Below are 20,341 nucleotides of genomic sequence, written 5' to 3'. Positions count from 1 at the left end.
GTGCTCTAACCACTGAGCTACGGGGCCTCAATATCTGTGTGGTATAGAAAACTATTAACTAAAACTTCAGATTTTGTAGATTATCTTCTTTTTCCCCCAAAACTGAAAAAGGCCAGAAATTAATATAAATAATGTTAACTTTCGTACTTCAGCTATGTTTGGAATTTGTTTGCTTCTTCAACACTTCACCCCGCCAAGAGCATGGGACCACGCTCATGGAATTTCTGAGAAAAGAAGTGAACATTGACCTTCTTATTTATTGTTTTCAAGGTTACTTTCCACATACAACCACTCATACATTTCAGCGCCCATTCCAGGGCTGTATGCAGTTGATCCACATAGATGACCATCGAGCTGATCTCAAGGCTGTGGAACAAGGTCTCATTGGAATATTTGAAAATGTCAGCCTGGATATGTGCGCTATCATTGACAGGTAAACAATTGTTGACTAAAAGAATCCTTAAGAAGGTTACAACAAAGGCTCACAGCTGTTTGAATTCATTAGCTGTGCACCAATGTCTTTTCGTTGCACATTTCTGTCATCTCAGGTGTGTTCCCAACCACTGTGAGCATGGTTCCCGTTGTTCTCAGACATGGGATACATTCACCTGCAACTGTCGTGGCACCGGATACACTGGAGCCACCTGCCATACATGTAAGAACACACAAGCAAAATTGACCATATCAGATCTGGATTTTGATTGTAGAGTTATGTGTTTTGTCCCTCCTGCAGCCATGTTTCAGCAGTCCTGTGAGGATTATAAGCATCAGGGTCAAAGCTCTGGGAGTTACTGGATTGACCCAGATGGCAGTGGAAGCATAGAGCCTTTCAGAGTTTTGTGTGACATGACAGGTGAGGAAAGTCAAAGTGGTTCTGTTCCATATAAGACACCTCCAGTGCAGTGAGAATTTATGTCCCCCACTGGTCAGATGTGATAATAAAACAAATTATAATATTGTAGTTCACAAAGACAGGCTGTGTAAATTTAAAATGCACTTTCTAAATGATGGGTTTTTTTTCTACAGTGGACTAATGGTTAGCATATCTGTGTCACAGTTCTAAGGACCAGGATTCAAATCCTAGAACCAGCTGTGTAGAGTTTGCATTTCTCCCCAATTGGTTTGGGTTTTCTCTGAACCCTCGAGTTTCCTCCCACATCCAAAAAACATGCGTAGTCAGTTCATTAAAGACTCTAAATTGCCTGTTGGCGTACAGTGCCATGAAAAAGTATTTGCCCCACTCCTGATTTCTCCAATATGGTGGAGTTGAAACAATTCTGTAAACAAGACTGCGACAAAATAAAAAGGCAAAAGAGCTGGTCAATACAATTTGTTCTGTAAATGTGAAATCTAAATGTTGATGATAATTCTTCAAATTTATTACTAAATCCAATTGTAAATGTGTCTTGTGTAAAACAATATTTTAGCTATGAAAGCTATGAAAAATAAAACAGTCAATAAGTAAATATAAACTTGAGGAGGCCATTGCATTTACATTGTCAAATGACAAAAAATAAACACCTGGAATCAGGAATCTTTACTCTTGGACATTTAATTGTAGTAGTGATACCTTTCTGAAATCACAAGCACATTTGGAGAAACTTTATTTCAGAAGTAGTTTGGGTTGTCATGGCCCAGTAGCACATACAATAATGTATACCGACTTGCTCAATAGAAAAACTTGGGCCCCCCCTGTGTTCTTTTTGAATGATGTCAGGCTCTGCATAATACTGTCATTTATTAAATTTTATTAAACCACAATTAGCATGGGATCCTTGTCAGCTACAACACAGACAAGAAAAACCCTGATGATGTCGAGACTTCTGGATAAATATTCTGTTGATTGATCAAACAAAAGTTAAACATTTTAGGAGTTGTGTGGTCATTTTCGGCTGCTGTAATGATAATAAAGAAAACATCAGGCCAATTAATCAAACATGGTGTGGGTGGTGTTATTGTCTGGGAATGCTTTGCTACTTCAGGACATAGATGACCTGCTATTATTAATAGAACAAGTAATTCTGTTGTCTACCAGACATTTTTGCAAACGAGTGTCAGGGCATCAGTCTTTCGCCCTTAAGATCACGTGATCTTGGGTTATGCAGCAAATATACAGCAGCAACATACAAGCAAGTATTTTCTAATGGCTCAAAAAATGTTTTGGAGTGCCCGAGTCAAAGTTTAAATATAGGAACAGTTGAGAGCCTGTGGTATGACCTTAAATGTTCGTGCTCAAAAACCATGTAGTAAGACTAAGTTAAAACAATTATGCAAAGACCCTAACGCTAACCCTAACCCTGATCCAAAATTCCACCCCAGTGAGGCAAAACACTCATAATCAGTTATAGAAAACACTTTGATTTCAGTAATTGATGCCGAGGGTGTCACAGTCTGCTTTTATGACAATCATGTTTTCATGATGAAGATGCTGAGGGTCTCGCTTGGTGTGAACAGGCTCAGATAGGATTACAAATGAGCTCATTAGAAGGACAGCCAAAGTTGGATGTTTTGGAGACAAGGTTAGAGAGAGCAGACTTCGATGGTTTGGACACGTCCATAAGAGAGAGAGTGAGTATATTGGAGGATGGAGCTGCCAGGCAAAAGAGTGAGAGGAAGATCAAAGAAAAGGTTGATGGATGTTGTGAGGGAGGACATGAGGACAGTGGGTGTTAGAGAGGAGGATGCCCGAGATAGGATTAGATGGAAAAAGATGACACGCTGTGACAACCGCTAACAGGACAAGCCAAAAGAAAAAGACGTTTTCACATGGCCAAATAAGTTACTTTTCTCCTGAATATATAAAATCATCATTGGGAAACTGCATTTAATATTTACTGTGGTAGTCTTGGTGAGGTATTTGAATTTTAGATATCTGAAACATTTAAGTGTAACCAATATGCAGAAATATGCACTGCAATATTTGTGTATCTCTCGGGTTTTCACAAATTTTTCAGAATGCTCCAGAATTTCTCAGAAACCTAAACCCGAGATCCAACCTTTCAGTCTAGAAACTGTAATCACTGCACCCTGAATTCAGACTATAGTAGTCTTTATTCACTTCACATTTTTTTCTTTTTCTAAAAGTGGATCATTATAAATTCTTTTCATCTGCAATTTTATTATTCACTGAATAATGTCTGAACTTAATGCATTTTCTTTAGAAGACAAAGTGTGGACTACAATCCGAAATAACCTTGCCCCACAGACATCAGTCATGACTGCTGATCCAGATGAGAAGGCAGTGCTGCAGATCACTTACAATGTAACAGATAAGCAGGTACACAATAGTGACTGACAGCATTTATTTATAGTGAACAGGTGAGTCGGGAACCTAACTCCTACAATGAACAGGAACAAATTATGAAAAGCATGAAAGATTTATATGAAAAACAAGTTGATTGGTTTACTGTAAACTAGTAGTTTACGGAACAGATGAAGAAAACTTGAACAATGTAATGACAGCAAAATATTGTCTTTCAGCTGTTTGCGGTCACCAACAGTGCTGAAAAGTGTGAACAATTTCTATCCTATGCTTGCCGATTGTCTCGTCTACTCAACACTCCAGGTCAAGTATAAAAAATCCATCAATATAATCAGTTCATGAAAAAATATACAGTGAAGAAAATAATTAATTGAACACCTTGCTATATTGAAAGTTCTCCCACTTAGAAATCATGGAGGGGTCTGAAATTTTCATCGTAGCTGCATGTCCACTGTGAGAGAGATAATTAAAAAGAAAAATCCAGAAATCACAATGTATGATTTTTTTTAACGATTTGGATGATGCAGCTGCAAATAAGTATTTGAACACCTGAGAAAACCAATGTTAATATTTGGTACAGGAGCCTTTGTTTGGAATTACAGAGGTCAAACGTTTCCTGTAGTTATTCACCAGGTTTGCACACACTGCAGGAGTGGCCCCTCCTCCACACAGATCTTCTCTAGATCAGACAGGTTTGTGGGTTGTCGCTGAGAAACATTGAGTTTCAGCTCCCTCCAAAGATTTTTCCTTTGGCTTTAGGTCTGGAGACTGTCTAGGCCACGCTAGAACTTTGATATGCTTCTTACGGAGCCACTCCTTGGTTTTCCGGGCTGTGTGCTTCGGGTCATTGTCATGTTGAAAGACCCAGCCACGACCCATCTTCGATGCTCTGACTTAAGGAAAGAAGTTGTTCCCCAAAATCTCAATACATGGCCGTGGTCATCCTTTCCTTTAATACAGTGCAGTCATCCTGTCGCATGTGCAGAAAAACACCCTCAAAGGATGATGCTACCACCCCATGCTTCACAGTAGGGATGGTGTTCTTGGGATTTAACTCATCATTCGTCTTCCTCTAAACACGGTTCGTGGAATTCTGACCAAAAAGTTCCATTTTGGTCTCATCTGTCCACAAAATGTCCTCCCATGACTCCTCTGTATCATCCAAATGGTCATTGGCAAACTCAAGACAGGCCTTGACATGCTGGTTTAAGCACGGGAACCTTCCGTGCCATGCATGATTTCAAACCATGACATCTTAGTGTATTACCAACAGTCACCTTGGAAACGGTGGTCCCAGCTCTTTTTAGGTCATTGACCAAGTCCTGTTGTGTAGTCCTGGGCTGATTCCTCACCTTTCTAAGAATCATTGAGACCCCATGAGGTGATATCTTGCATGGGGCTCCATTCCGATTGAGATTGACCGTCATGTTTAGCTTCCTCCATTTTCTAATGATTGCCCCAACAGTGGACCTTTTTTCACCAAGCTGCTTGGCATTTTCTCTATATCCCTTTCCAGCCGTGTGGAGTTGTACAATTTTGTCTCGGGTGTCTTGGCCATGTTACAAGTTTGAGTGTTACTGATTGTATGGGGTGGAGAGGTGTCTTTATGCAGCTAACAACCTCACACAGTTGCATCTGATTCAGGATAACACATGGAGTGGAGGTCGACTTTAAAAGGCAGACTAACAGGTCTTTGAGGGTCAGAATTCTAGCTGATAGACAGGTTTTCAAATACTTATTTCCAGCTGTATCACACAAATAAATTGTTAAAAAAAATCATACATTGGGATTTCTGGATTTATCTTTTTAGATTATCTCTCTCACAGTGGACATGCACCTACGATGAAAATTTCAGACCCCTCCATCATTTCTAAGTGGCAAAATTTGCAACATGGCAGGGTTTTCAAATACTCATTTTCTTCACTGTATGTCTAATGGAAAAAAATTATGTGAAGGCCATTTACCAATGTATAATCATTTTAAAACTGTTGTTGCTTTTTTGTTCGGAATACAGAAAAATCGGTTTATTCCTATAGACCTGTGATTCCTTTTCAGATGGTTACAATGCAAAAGATTCAATGCAATGCCATCGAATTAAGTTCAGTGAGAGGGTAGTCTGACATAACAAATTAATCTACTATTAAAAGTTACATGGTTGTTTTTTTTTTTTTTTTATTCCCAGGCAGTGAACCGTTTACCTGGTGGTTAGGACGAACCAATGAAAAACATTTCTACTGGGGAGGTTCAGGCCCAGGGATACAGAAGTGTGCATGTGGAATAGAACAGAACTGTACTAACCCAAAACACTTTTGCAACTGTGATGCTGATCAGCGCTCCTGGTTAGTGGACTGTCTTTGTTTCTGTCCTAATAAAATTAATAATTTGCTAAGTGCATGTGTATATTTATACACACACATTTTTACATGTATGCAGGAAAGAGGATGCAGGGCTGTTGGTGTATAAGGACCATTTGCCAGTCCGCCAGGTTGTGGTTGGCGATACAGGGAGAGCTGGATCTGAAGCAAAACTGACAGTGGGGCCACTTAAATGTCAAGGGGACCGTGAGTCTCAAACTCAACAGCTACACACTCTTTAGAGATCATGAGAATTCAGGAAAAATATATACATGTATACTGTATATCTGTGCCTGCTGTTGTTGCTGCCTTGAAAGGAAAATACTGGAATGCTGCATCCTTTACCAGTCCGGGTTCCTCCCTCCACTTCTCTTCGTTCAGAGGAGAAATGAGCACTGACATCTCCTTCTACTTTAAAACCTCCTCCAGTCATGGAGTCTTTCTGGAGAACTTGGGAACATCTGACTTCCTTCACATTGAACTTAGAGGTTTGTCTATGTACTGTATGTCCAGACACTGTTTGAATATGTTAGTTGTAGTTAAACTATTAGTAGACACTAGGGATCGCAAACGGTTACAATTAATCGGTTAAAACCGGTTTTCGATTGTTTAAAACCGAAACCATAATCGGATTTTTGAAATCGGTTAAAATTTCCAATAATTTCTTCCGGTTCCGGTATTCCACATTGTGCTATTTTTTCAATATCATTTCCACTTTTTTCAAGAATGTTAACATTAAAACATTTTTACAAAAAAAAGAACAAAAATTTAACTTACACGAGTGTGTTGTTGAAAGCCACATTCAACAAGCTTGTTTGTCAATATTGTATACAAACTACCCCATTACCGCAGAGTAAATTAACAATCGATGGTGTAGCGCCGGAGAAAAGGAGTCGGAGGCGGAGTGTCGGACACAGGAATAAAACTAGTTTTATTGGCAGACATCAAAACACTACTCGCATAACAGCGGGAACTCTGTAAACTTGTCACTCCGGAAGATCAACAACAAAAACAGTCCGTGCGGGACCCTGCACCCCAACTCAAGGTCCCGCGGGTGAATTATGTAAACACCACAATGGTACCGATTTTAAAACCGGTTAATCGTTTTTTTGCTACAGGTGTTCGGTTAAAACCGATTATGAATTTAAGCGTTTTTTTGGGATCCCTAGTTTACACTGTGTGTAATTAACAGTTTCACGCGAGTTATGTATTTGACTGACTATTGTCCTGTTGTTTCAGGAGGCTCTATGGTGTCTTTCTCCTTTGACGTGGGCTGTGAGCGCATGGAGCTTGTTGTGCAATCTTCAGTGCCCCTAAATGATGACCAGTGGCATCGTGTGGAGGCTGAGAAGAATATCAAAGAGGCAGTGCTAAAGCTTAATGGAGAGCCCCGAGAGCTCAAACTCAAACCTCCACAGGGGCATACAAAACTGGAGTTCTACAGTGACCTATACCTTGGTAAGAAAGTTGAGGCGCGATCAGTTAAAGTAATATATTCTATGAGATATTTTTCTATTTATGTATCTACACTATTTATAGCTACATAAACAATATACTTCCAGAAAAGTAAAGGAGAAAGCACTGTAACAAGGTTCGTACGGGTTGGGGAATTTCGGGAATATCATGGGAAGAAACGTTGCCTTTTCCAGGTCTTGGAAAGTCTGGTAAATATTTGCTTGGGACAGGGAATGTCAAGGGATTTTGTTGTTGCAGCTCAAAATATTGTTTATCATGTGTTTTAATTAAAACAATAAACATGTCAAGCAAAGACCGATAACTCTTGCGCATTTCCGTTTTAAGAAGTTTGAAGAAATTCGAAGCAACATTATTTTGTTGAGTTCATTCAAGCGGTAGGTGATGCGCATCAGAGCTTGGTGAAACAAACAAAGCTTAGAGTTATGGATATGCTGGGAAAGTCCCGATTTAACGACATATGGTTAGAAAATGAGTTGTACCGGGAGGTGGCTGGCACCTTGCGACATTCATACAGCGTATGTTCTCCATGCGATAAACTCATTAACCTATCTAACATGGGAGAAGATGCATTGCAAAGTCAGTGTGACTTCACAATACTGTATAATTATTGGGGACGACTACATGTGCAGTGGGTTTTACACTATGTTAGTCTATTAGTTTGGGTTGTCGGCAAGTTTTAAGCCCATGGCTTGCTTGCATAAAGCCTTCGTAACTGAAGAGTACTCTTACCTTATCTATACGACACAGCAGATAAGAATCCACTTATGAGCGTGCTTTACTGTTGTAGTGATGGGATAAGCAAAGTCAAAGGCTTTGTAAAAAGCATGCCCATGTCCCTGCTGATAATATGAAAAGCCAATGGCCTTCTTCAACAATAATTTTATACACATATAATTATTGTTTATACTTTTAATAACCTTAAATTTCAAAGTATTATGATGCACCTACTACATTGTTAGGATTTGGCACTTATTACTTAAGTAGAAACACACGACCATGAAATACCACAATCAGTCAATCCAATATTAATCATGGAATTTTGTAGCGAGTACCTGGAAAGTCATGGAAGATTCAACGAATTTTGATTCTCTGGAAGTGTACAAACCCTGCCGTAAGCGCGATGAGAGATTTAGAATATGGAACAAATAAGTCAAGACAATAAATACTGTAGTCGGAGTAAAGTACCAAGTACTATGAGATACCCAAATTACCATGTACCATGAAAAAGCTGTGTATGAAAAACGCAACAAACGGGTGATTGATTATACAGCACTAGCCCAAGTTATAATTAAAACCTTCCCAAATGGCAGGTTTCATGGCTGGAATTAAAGAACCACTGGGGTATTACCAGTGTTCAGGGTTCGTACGGGTCAGGGAATTTCTGGAATGTCATGGGAAGAAACGATGGCTTTTCCAGGTCTTCAAAAGTCTGGTAAATAAAATATATTTGGCTTGAGTCAGGGAATGGCATGGGATTTTCAGTCACTGTGACTTGACGGGCACGATCGCACTCACAAATCTGCACAATCGAGCACGAAAAATCACACACGTAAAATTTGTTACGAGTAGAAATACATAGACATTGTTAGCGCACATGAAAACCAATCCAGCGCAGTGAACCACAGCCTGAATCTTTTTTTTTTCCCCAACACAGGAAGCACACGGTCTCCTGATAGTTTACCTGACTCCGCCCCCCTCCGGCTCATAAAGGGGTACACTCATAATTTCAAACACTGTCCACCCACATAGTCTGGGTAACGTAGTGCAAAGAGAGTTAAAATGCTGCTTTTGTTTACTCTCGATAATAATGTCATGTCATCTAATGTCATTATCCAAGCCGCTTATCCTCACAAGGGTTGCGGGAAAGCTGAAGCCTATCCCAGCTAGCTTCGGGTGATGCGGAAATGCGGACTACACCCTAAACTGGTCGCCAGTCAGTTGCAGGTAGATATCGACACCTTCACTGAGCGGGAATCGATACCACGCTGCCCCCACCAAAGGCAGGTGTGTGTACCACTACACCATCAGTGACTCCTTCGATAATAATGGTAAAAGTAAAAAAGGAAGAAGTGCTGTTGCTTTCATAAATGTCAGGGTATGTGAATAATAGAAGAAAAAGTGGTGAAACTGGATGAGATTTTTTCTTTTTTGAGTAAAAAAAGGTCTGGTCTGAAGCCAAAGTAGAAAGTACAGGCTGAGATCATGTATAATGTTAAAATTCCACCTTGGCACAGCCTGATAGAGGATGAAAGCATAGACAGTACAGTGCACAAAATTGTGCTAATTGTGTATTTTAAATAGAGACCTCATAACATTAACCTTAAAACTGGTTGGTAGCATCATTGTGCAAGCAATAATTCTAGTTTAGTTTTACACCAAGAAAAACAGATGGAGATATCATTGTGGGTTAAAAAAAATGAAACAAAGTTGTAAGCGACAAATTTACAGTTCATAGTTGGCTTGGTTTGGTAAGCAATGTATTTTTTTGTTTGTTGAAATTTTCATTGTAAGTTTGCAACAACACAAAATTGTTCTTAAAAATGTTCTGATGGCAATGTAAATGCTGTAATCTGAATCTTTGAATGAGGTATGTAACTTCAATGGATGACACTGATCTGACCACAGTGCATACGTCTGATGTTGCTCACTGCCTAAGTGTGTTTGCTCAGACACGTAAAAAATTTGAGGGAATTGGTTGTAGGCAAGTTTGAAGCCCAAGGCTTGCTTGCATAAAGCCTTCGTAACTGAAGAGTACTCTTACCTTACAACACAGCAGATAAGAAACCACTGACGAGCGTGCTTTACTCCTATGTAAAGGATAAGCAAACTCTAAGGCGAATGTCTTTGTAAAAGCATGCCGATGTCCCTGCTGATTACACGCAAAGCCAATGAGCTTCTTATCAACAATACTTTTATACACTTGTAATTATAGTTTAGATTTTGAATAACCCCTCTCCTCGAGCCATCACCTTATCGTGGTGGAGAGGTTTGTGTGTCCCGATGAGCCTAGGAGCTAAGTTGTCTGGATCTTCATGCCCCTGGTAGGGTCACCCATGGCAAACAGTTCCTAGGTGAGGGACCAGACAAAGTAGGACTCCAAAACCCCTATGATGACTACAATAATTGGACCTTGATTTCCCTTGCCCGGATGGAGGTCACCAGGGCCCCCCTCTGGAGCCAGGCCTGGAGGTGGGGCTCAAAGGCGAGCGCCTGGTGGCCGGGCCTGCACCCATGGGGCTCGGCCGGGCACGGCCCAAAATGTTAACATGGGTCCCCCTTCCCATGGGCTCACCGCCTGTGAGAGGGGCCACGGGTCGAGTGCAATGTGAGCTTGGCGATGGCCAAAAGCAGGGACCTTGGCGATCCGATCCCCGGTTACAGAAACTTGGTCTAGGGACAAGGAATGTCACCTCTTTGGCAGGGAAGGAGCCCGAGCTGGTGCGTGAGGTCGAGAAGTTCCACCTAGATATAGTTGGACTCGCCTCTATGCACCACTTGGTCTCTGCCGGCACTCCTCTTGAGAGGGGTTGGACTCTGTTCCACTCTGGAGTTGCCCATGGGGAGAGACGCTGAGCAGGTGTGGGTTTACTTATTGCTCCCCGGCTCGGGGGCTTTACGTTGAGGTTTACCCCAGTGGATGAGAGGGTAGCCTCTCTCCGCCTGCAGGTAGGGGGACAGGTCTTGACTGTTGTTTCTGCTTATGCTCCAAGCAGCAGTGCAGAGTACCCATGCTTTTTGGAGTCCTTAGAGGGAGCGCTGGAGAGCGCCCCCCCCCCTCTGGCGACTCCATCGATTTTGCTGGGGGACTTCATTACCCACGTGGAAGAGAGGGGCGGAGCTGTCAACAAATCACCACCTAGTGGTGAGTTGGCTCCGATGGTGGGGGAAGATACCAGTATGACGTGGCATGCCCAAACGTATTGTGAGGGTTTGCTGGGAGCAGCTGGCAGATTTCCCTCTCAGAAGGAATTTCAACTCCCACCTCTGAAAGAACTTTGCTCATGTCCCGGAGGAGGCGGGGGACATTGAGTTTGAGTAGACGATGTTCCTCGCCTCCATTGCTGAGGCGGCCGATAGGAGCTGTGGCCGTCGATTGGATTCAGGTCTGGACTTTGACTTGGCCATTCTAATACCTGGATAATTTTATGTGAACCATTCCATTGTAGGTTTGACTTTATGTTTTGGATCATTGTCCTTTTGGAAGATAAATCTCTGTCCCAGTCTCAGGTCTTTTGCAGACTCCAACAGGTTTACTTCCAGAATGGTCCTGTATTTGGCTCCATTCATCTTTCCATCAGTTTTAACCATCTTCCCTGTCCCTGAGGCCAAACCATGAGGCTGCCACCACCATGTTTGACAGTGGGGATGGTGTGTTCAGGGTGATGAGCTGTGTTGCATTTATGCCAAACATATCGTTTTGCATTGTGGCCAAAAAGTTGGATTTTGTTTTTATCTGACCAGAGCACCTTCTTCCACATGTTTGGTATGTCTCCCATGTGGCTTGTGGCAAACTTTAAATGAGACTTTTTATTGATATCTTTGAGAAATTGGTTTCTTCTTGCCACTCTTCTATGAAGGCCAGATTTGTGCAGTGTACGACTGATTGTTGTCCTATGGACAGACTCTCCCACCTCAGCTGTAGATCTCTGGAGTTCATCCAGAATGATCATGGGCCTTTTGGCTACATCCCTGATCAGTCTTCTCCTTGTTTGAAGTGAAAGTTTAGAGGGACGGCAAACTTTATCTGAAGAAAAGTTAAATGCATTGGCCTGTCAAGGAATAAACATGAACGGTCTATACCCGCAATGTTTTGAAAATGCTGAATTAAGTTAAATATAATCGCTGTTAGTGGCAACAAGCTGGAGATACATTGTAACAAACATTCCTGTCGGCAATCATGATGTATTATTGTGGGGGAAACGCATTGCGGGACTGCCGTAAGTAGGACGCTGGCTTGCTAGAACACGCCTTTATGTGCATGCGCTCGACGTATTGGCCACACCTGAATCAAGCGACAAGGTGGATGATAGTCTAACGTCCTTTTGGGGGAGGGGGGGTGCACTCCATCATACTGCCTCACGATCGATGTAATGAGTACCCCTGGTGTAACTGAATTTCCTTTGACATGGCTCATTATGTTGATGACTTTAAATGTAAATGCGCTCGCAGTACGTGAAGCAGCTCTGAACATGCACTTTTGACATTACTTCCGTACATGCTCAGTACGGTTAACTTGCATTTCCCGTGTCCGGGTAAATACTGAGTGTTTTGGAGCAGGCTTGTTTAGTTAACAATGTTTATGAAATAAACGTAAATTAACCTCAAGACTACACAAAATAAGCAACGTCTTTCAATATCTATTATTTCTACTTGTAACAAATTTTATGCACGTGATTTTTCTTGCTTGACTGTGCAGATTTGCGAGCGCAGTGGTGCCCGTCAAATGTGAGTGGATATTATAGACAGACATATTTCAATATATACAATTCTCAATCAGAAGGAATCCATCAAGTCAGTATCACCAGCTAAGGGGGTGAAAATTATTTTGAAACTATGGAGCTGAGGAGGAGATGACGATGGAGGAATTACAGAAGTGACAGATGCTGCAGCATAAGGGTTGCGGAGTAAGAGTTCTGACGAGACCGAGAAGGAGGTTATCTCTACCACTAAGATAAACGAAGTATTGAAAATGTGGGCGAAGGTTTCGGGCTTTGTGGTGAAGAAACTTCCAGAAAAGATTAAGGAAATGGCCATCCGTTGACAGAGAAGAATGCATGGCGAAAAAGGCCACATTTGTGCAAGAGAAAAGATCCAAAGATAACTACGTGAAACTGAAAAAAAATGTACTGTAGCAATTAAGTTCATTCAAGCTCATTAAGCGTACTCACTTTAAGCAAAGTAGCTAAGTGAAAATATACAAATTAAGTTCAGCAAAAGTGAAAGAAAATCAAACTTGTTGCAGTTAAGTTCAGATAGTTTAAAGAAAAGACGGAGCGAAAGTGACTAAGAAACCACCTCTTCCACATCTCCAAGGTAAGGTACACGTTATCACAGCAGTTCCTTTCTTTTCATTTTCTTTTATGTTTTTATTGAACACATTATTTATTTAAAAATACACTTATTTATGAATGTAAAAAATAAAAATGGGAGGGCATTTTGGGGGCTGGAATCGATTAATAGCATTTACATTAATTTCAATGGGGAAATCCACTTTGACAAAAGAGCACTTTGAGGTAAGAGCTCAGTCATGGGATGAATTAAACTTGTATCTCAAAGTACCACTGTATATACATATCCTGTATACATACTCAGTCACTGGGCTGTTTTTCTGCAATCCACGAAAGACAACACAGCTCCCTCCTCTTCCTCAGTCACCTGGCCGTTTTTCTGCAATCCGCTGTCCACAAAGTGAACGCAGCTCCCTTTTTGAACAATCATATTTTGCATCTTTCTCTTCATCTTGGGTCCTTCAGGGGCAGCTTCAACATCAAGTACAGTGCTTTGGAGGCATTGTGAACAAAAGAGGTTGTCATGTACACACTCAGTGTAGAAAATGGCTGAGAAAGAGGGAGGTGGGAGGGAGAGAGAGAGAGCGATTTGCTGGGTGGGGCTGTGATAATGTGCAGCCAATCAGCTCCAAAGAGCCTATCTGACTTGGACTTAAGCCGCAATAGGTGAAGCGCGAAATAGAGAGAGATTATTGTATAGTGAATGAACAGGTCATAGCCACACAGTAGAGCAACTGGTTAGAGTGTTGGTCTCACAGTTTTGAGGACTGGGGTTCAAATCCCGGCTCCCCTGTGTGGATTTTTATGTTCTCCCAGTGCCTGCCTGGTTTTTCTTCAAGCACTCCGGTTTCCTCCCACATCCAAAAAACATGTGTTGATTGGTGACTCTAAACAGCCTGTAGGTGTGATTGTGAGTGCGATTGTTGTCTCTTTCTATGTGCCCTGCGATTGGCTGGGAACCAGTTCAGGGTGAACGTAACCTCCTCCCCGATGATAGCTGGGATAGGTTTCAGCACCGTCCCTTGTGAAGCATCACAGAAAATTGATGGATTGATGCATGATCAGGTCATTTATATAGACTACCGGTAAATTTAATTAGCTTCCGGTATTTTCTTTTTCTTTCTTGTAATGGTATCAGATAAAATAAAGTATGGATATAATAAAAAAAAAAAACACCAGATAATCATCAGGGTTTGGGTTAATTACAAAATAAGAATAAGAATAATGAATTCACACTTAATTTGAATAACGTGCAATTAACGTATGTTCAGGTTGGATTAACAGTGGGTTTACATGTGACTTCTGACGTTTTGTTTCCACATAGAAATATAAAAAAAAAAAATCAGGGTGTAGTCCGCTTTTCACTCAATGTTAGTTGGGGTAGGCTCCGGCACTCCTGCAAAACATGTAAGGAGAAGTAGCTTAGAAAATGGATAGATGGATGTAATGTAATTGAACACAAAACATGTAATGGTCAAATTATTATTTTTTTGAACAATTTTATTGTCTCTGTTTAATAGGACTTCACATTAAAAACATTTAAAATAGGAAGCATGCTCTATCATAAACATTTTTGAGAGCGAATAATATACGGGAACATTAAAACTGCCAAAGCTTTAAAAAAATTAATTAGACAATAAATACAACACTAAAATCTCAATTCTTGTACTGTGCAGGCTTGTAATGATCCCTTGGTATGTGGGCCGCATCCCACACTCCCAAACAGCGCGGCCTGGGAACCTGCCACAATGCCCAGCGACGGTCGCCGACGTTCTTCACTTCTTCGGTCCTTCCTCTCGCATAGTGTCAGGCCGGTGTTGGCGAGACCCTCGCTGTGTAGCTCTGGTTCCTTCCCCCGGGTGAGGCACAGACTATTCTTCTTAGTGTCTCTGTCCTTGGCCTGCAGCCTTGATGGTGGCTGCAGCCATCTGGAGCGGAGCCATAGGGGAAAGTTCTGTCTGTGCCTCCTTACCAGCAAGTTTTTGGAGGTCCAGATGGCATTTTTGATGGCGGCAATAGTGAGCCATTGTCTCTCGAACTTCTCCTTCGTATAGATTATGCACGTGATGTCACCGTTTTCACGGCGCCATATTGCCAGTCAAACAAACCTGCTGAGCAGTGAACATTGAACCAGAGCAGATTTTTCAAATTGCCTGAGACCTGTTGTGCTATTGGTTGTCACAACATAGGAGACAGTTCTTCAAATAGATCATTCTACAGAATACCATCTGAAAAAATGAGAAAAGATCGATGGATTTTGGAAATTAAATGGGATGGACGGTGCCCAACGAAATACACACACCTATGTAGTGATCATTTCATTTCAGGTAGGAATTATTCTTCTCAATCTCAAATTACCAAGAAATACAGTATTTATAATGCCAAGTTGACTCATTTGAGAACAATGCATATTTAAAAATAAAAATAAAGCATCTGTCACAGAGAGGTTTACGGAGGTAAATGTGTGGCAGCAATACGCTTCTGGGCACGGAGGAGACGACTCCCTGTGCTAATTTTTTTCCCTAATCATAATTAAAGAAGTTTGTGTAAAACCAGGGGTCATTTATTTAAATATTGGTATTTGTATTAAAAAAATATATGTGTGGGTCCATCACTATGTTTGATCTATTCCTGATTGAGAACAGATCCAGCAACGAAGTATTTGTATTCGTCCAGACCAATGTTCCCTCTAAGCTGCGCACCTGCGCAATTCCGCAGTTGTTGCGCACGCCCAGCGCACATGAAAACTGATCCAGCGCAGTGAACTACAGCCTGACTTTTTTTTTTTTTTTTTTTTTAAACACAGCAGCACACTGTCTATAACAACCTGCTGCTCGGCCACACCTTTCCACACACTCTTCTTCCATGTTTACCTGACACCGCCCACCTCCGGCTCTTAAAGGGGTACACTCATAATTACAAACACCGCCCACCACCGGTGCTTTAGTTAGAAACACAGTCTGGGCAATGTAGAGCAAAGACGAGTTAGACATGCTGCTTATGTTTACTCTCAATAATAATCACAAAAGTACAAAACAAAAAAAATATGTTGCTTTAATGAATGTTGGAGTATGTGAATAATAATAATAATAGTAATAATGAAGAAAAAAAAGTGATGAAACTGGACGAGATTTTCTCTTCTTTGAGTAAAAAAGGTCTGGTCTGAAGCCAAAGTAAAAAGTACATGATGAGATGGTGTACAATGTTAAAATTCCACATTGGCGCAGCTTGATAGAGGAGGAAAGCAATAACAATACAGTGCACAAAAAGCTAATTCTGTATTTTAAATATAGGAGGCAACATAACATTAACCTTAAAACTGTTTGGGAGCATCATACAGCTTTCAACGTGCATTGCTCAAGATATTCTACAAGCAATAATTCAGTTTTACACAAGAAAAAAGAGGGTGATTTCTTTGTAGGTTAAAAATAAATAAATGAAACAAAGTTGGAAGTGACATTTTAAATTTATAGTTCAGAGTGGGCTGGGTTTGGTTAGCAATGTTTTTTTTTTGTTTGTTGAAATTTTCATTGCAAGTTTGCAAAAACACAAATAAAATTGTTCTTAAAGTTTTCTGATGGTCATGTAAATGCTGTAATCTGAATCTTTTAATGAGGCATGTAACTTAAATGGATAACACTGATCTGACCACAGTGCATACGTCTGATGTTGCTCACAGTGGTCAAAGGGTTAGTGCTCACGGTCTTAATGTGTTTGCTCAGACACGTCAAAAAATAGAGGGAATGTTGGTCCAGACTTTTATACGCTTTCAAACTCTTCTGTGTAAATATCGATGACTTATTCACCAGATACTTGTGTATATCCAGTTGTCCAAGACAGGAAGAAGCAAATTAACAAGTCAGTTTTCTTATCAGCGAAAAAATCGACTTCGCCATTTAATATGGATCCTCAATGCCAAGTGTCGCTAATTTATCCACATACCTTCATTTATCACCTTCAAATTGTTTAACGGTATCGGACAAAACTCTGGGTGTCATGTTATTTCGTCTCAACTGAATTAACTTTCAACAATTCTTTGTCTGACCGGCAATATGGCTACATTAACAAAAATCACGTGATTTTATGACGTAGGTGCACGATCTCTATCTCACCTGGCTCACCCCATAGAGCACGAATTGTGGATTTAGGACCCCCCTTTCTGGTAAGTCCGGGAGATGCAGGTGGCCGGCTGTCGCCAACAGGTCTACGGCAACACTGCAGTCCCAGATGAGATGGCTCACCGACTCAGGGGCGCAACAACCTGGTCGGGGCATGTTGAGTGCGCTGACATACCTTGGGAGTGGGTAACGGCCCTGACTGGGAGGACTTCATAGCCAGCCATCCATGGCAGGTCCTGAAGTCTGTTTGGGAGAGCAGAATGATGAGCAGGACTATTCGCCAAACTGTTGTGGACTCACCTAGTGCAAGCTCGTGCACTGGGCTCACTGTATCCCATTCCTGCACAGCAGAAATAAGAGAACGGTGCTTTTTTTAAAACTTGACATTTTGCATGTTCCAGTGTAAACTAAAAGAAAAAAATCTCACTATAGACTGCTGGTAGAAAATTAAAAGACACAGGAATTCTTTCATCAACTGTCAACAGTTTCAGCTTCCGGATGTATGATCCCATGCAGAACCGTGCCGTTGCTTGGCATTTGGGAATATTGGATGGGCCTAACGCGCTTGGAAGGTGTAGAGAGATGTATCTGCTTCCCAGGAAGATCTTGAAATCCAGCACGCCTTTTCCTCCTCTTTCTTTTGTCTTCTTGACAACCTCACTTTTGTCTTTCCCACTTGGAGCCCAGGAGGAACTAAAAGATGGCACGATCCAGCATAGATTTAAATTTTTCAATGGTGACATGTCCATAGTGGCAGGAGTAGGGAATGGGGCGCTGATGGTTTACGCAACTCGAATTGTGATCGCGGGGGGTTGGGGTGTTATGGTGGCCATGTTTTTACCTTTTAGCACGTTTTTAAATTCTTATGGATGTCCATCATGAGAAATTGTAGTTTGGCTCCTCAGATTGTTTATTTAAACCTGTCCTGTTCAATTGCAGTATGGTGGATCTTTGGTGCTGGAACAGTTCTGCTGTGTAACAGGGGGGTCTGAAAGTGTTTTTGTTATTGATTCTGATGTTTAGTGAATCTGCAGCCAGACAGAAAAAGGATTTAGCTGCTAGCTAGACAGTGGAACAGAATTGACCCGGGCAATAAGAGTGTGAGCAGAGCCATAGTTTGTCTAGATATTTGACTACCAAAAACATTACAAAGTCAACATGCACTCTTATTTGTGGTGAGTAATGTGAAACAACCAACCAATGATTTAATAGTGTCTCAATACCTAAGAACCTGTTATTTCTTATCTGAAAATAACCTGTTTTTGTTAGTTATCCCAACATAAGCAATTCAAACCTATCATGTGTGTATGGAACATATCAATGAATGAACACCAAATCACGTACATGTTAGTGAGTTGGTGTACAGAGTTACAGTGATGGCTCATGGAGGAAGGGTGGTTCCCATGTGGGAATCAGCCAAGAGAATGCCATCCAATCCTAAGGATACCTGACGGCCCCCCATCCCAACTGAAATGCCTCGACCAGTCCCTAAAGGAGGAGGCAACAGGACTGGACCACCATCTTCCATACCCAGCCCACCAGTAGTCAGGCCAAGAGAAATGTGAATATCCACCATACATCCTAAAACTATGGTTATCAGGTACCTAACTGAAAACCATTGTCCCTGTACTATGATCATGTATGGTAGGGTGAGGTGGGGTGAAGATGATCATGGGGGAATTATCACCTGCAACTGTCACCCCCAACCAGGCCAAGAAGCACCCCAAAAGATGTATGTGATGCATTAAAAATAGCAGGGGAAATGTATGGTGGGCCATGGAGCAGGCCGGGTTGGCAGAACACCTGGCCAAGTGTTCTCTCTATCCCGACACTGTTCTCCCTCCACTGATGGGTGTCTGATGCAGTAAAACAGGAAGACTGGCCAGGTAGAGAAGGAGTGCTACCAAACTGGAGAACAGTAAAGATTTGTCACGACTCAGTCTGGCTTCTGCATCATGATGTATTGCGCCAGCTAGCTATTTATGGGATCTGAATGAATTGGTATGAATATGTGAAAATTTTAGAATTATTGCATGTTTTTACCATTACTACGATAGTATAAAGGTAAGTAACTTGTGTCATGAATAATGCAGCCCTATTGGGGCACAAGCCAGTGCAATCTGTCAACCGGTCCCAAGCCCGGATAAATACAGAGGGTTGCGTCAGGAAGAGCATCCGGCGTAAAATTGTGCCAAACAAATATGAGCGTTCATCTAAAGGATCCCATACCCGATCGGTCGTGGCCCGGGTTAACTACGCCCGCCCCCAGCACCGCTCACCTGCAGGGCATCGGTAGGAATTCAGCTACTGTGGGTTGAAGACAAAGAAGAGGAAGAAACTGGATTCGGACCTCCCGGAAGACTGGACTACTAAAGCCAAGGTGATCAAAGAGACAGGCAGGAGAGTACTTGGTGTGTCTCTGGTAGAAAAGTGTAGAAAGAGACTTGGTGGTGGAACCCCAAAATACAGGAAGTCATTCAAGGAAATTGGAATCGGAAGAGAAGTGGGACAGTGAGAGGACTGAGGAGAGGCGAAAGGAATACTGTAAATTGAGATGCAATATAGGGCAAAGGTTAAGATGGTGAAGGCTAAACAAGAGGCATAGGACAACATGTACACCAGGTTGGACACGAAATAAGGAGAAAAGGATCGCTACAGGTTGGCCAGACAGAGGGATACAGATGGGAAGGATGTGCAGCAGGTCAGGGTGATTAAGGATAGAGACGGAAATGTGTTGATTGGTGCGAGTACAGGGAGTCCTCGGTCTATGACAGATCCGTTCCCACAGTAGCGACTTATCTCGAATTTCGACCTAAGTCGGATTTCACCGTTAAAGTAAAAATTTATGATGACCGCCAGGATTGGCTTCAGCATTCCCATGGCCCTCTTGATGATAAGTGGCTCAAAATGGATGGGTGTTGGTACTTCATATAATAAAACTAAAATACATTAAAGTGAAAAATATAAGATGCTTCACTTACGATTAAGAAAGGGAGGCTGGGGTGGTGAAGAATGAAGTCAAACTGCGCTCAGGTCTTGCTAAGGAAGCAAGCACAGGTAGATGTTGCTAGCGGTAAATTACTCCTCGGTGTCCTCTCTGCTCTTTTGCTCTTTCAAAGATAG

At 41.6% G+C, this 20,341-nt stretch overlaps 1 protein-coding gene across 9 annotated transcripts in view; it reads left to right on the top strand.

The window, feature by feature from the left end:
- The window catches only part of cntnap2b (contactin associated protein 2b), a 93,347-nt gene that overhangs the window by 32,085 nt on the left and 40,921 nt on the right, over positions 1 to 20,341 (top strand). For 8 of the 9 annotated variants that reach the window (XR_009797913.1, XM_061840417.1, XM_061840413.1 and 5 more), the window contains 9 exons: positions 271 to 433; positions 549 to 655; positions 734 to 853; positions 3,162 to 3,277; positions 3,481 to 3,565; positions 5,445 to 5,601; positions 5,696 to 5,823; positions 5,934 to 6,104; positions 6,856 to 7,074. Coding sequence is in view for 8 of the 9 variants with exons in the window: in XM_061840417.1 (XP_061696401.1) it covers positions 271 to 433; positions 549 to 655; positions 734 to 853; positions 3,162 to 3,277; positions 3,481 to 3,565; positions 5,445 to 5,601; positions 5,696 to 5,823; positions 5,934 to 6,104; positions 6,856 to 7,074 (1,266 nt within the window). In the remaining variant the exon portion in view is untranslated. The remainder of the gene's footprint in view (positions 1 to 270; positions 434 to 548; positions 656 to 733; positions 854 to 3,161; positions 3,278 to 3,480; positions 3,566 to 5,444; positions 5,602 to 5,695; positions 5,824 to 5,933; positions 6,105 to 6,855; positions 7,075 to 20,341) is intronic. The other variant, XM_061840412.1, reaches the window with a different exon arrangement.

Source organism: Syngnathoides biaculeatus, chromosome 13, assembly GCF_019802595.1.
Source record: "Syngnathoides biaculeatus isolate LvHL_M chromosome 13, ASM1980259v1, whole genome shotgun sequence".
In the NCBI taxonomy this organism is placed as follows: Eukaryota; Metazoa; Chordata; class Actinopteri; order Syngnathiformes; family Syngnathidae; genus Syngnathoides; species Syngnathoides biaculeatus.
This window is presented reverse-complemented; position numbering and strand designations above follow the sequence as displayed.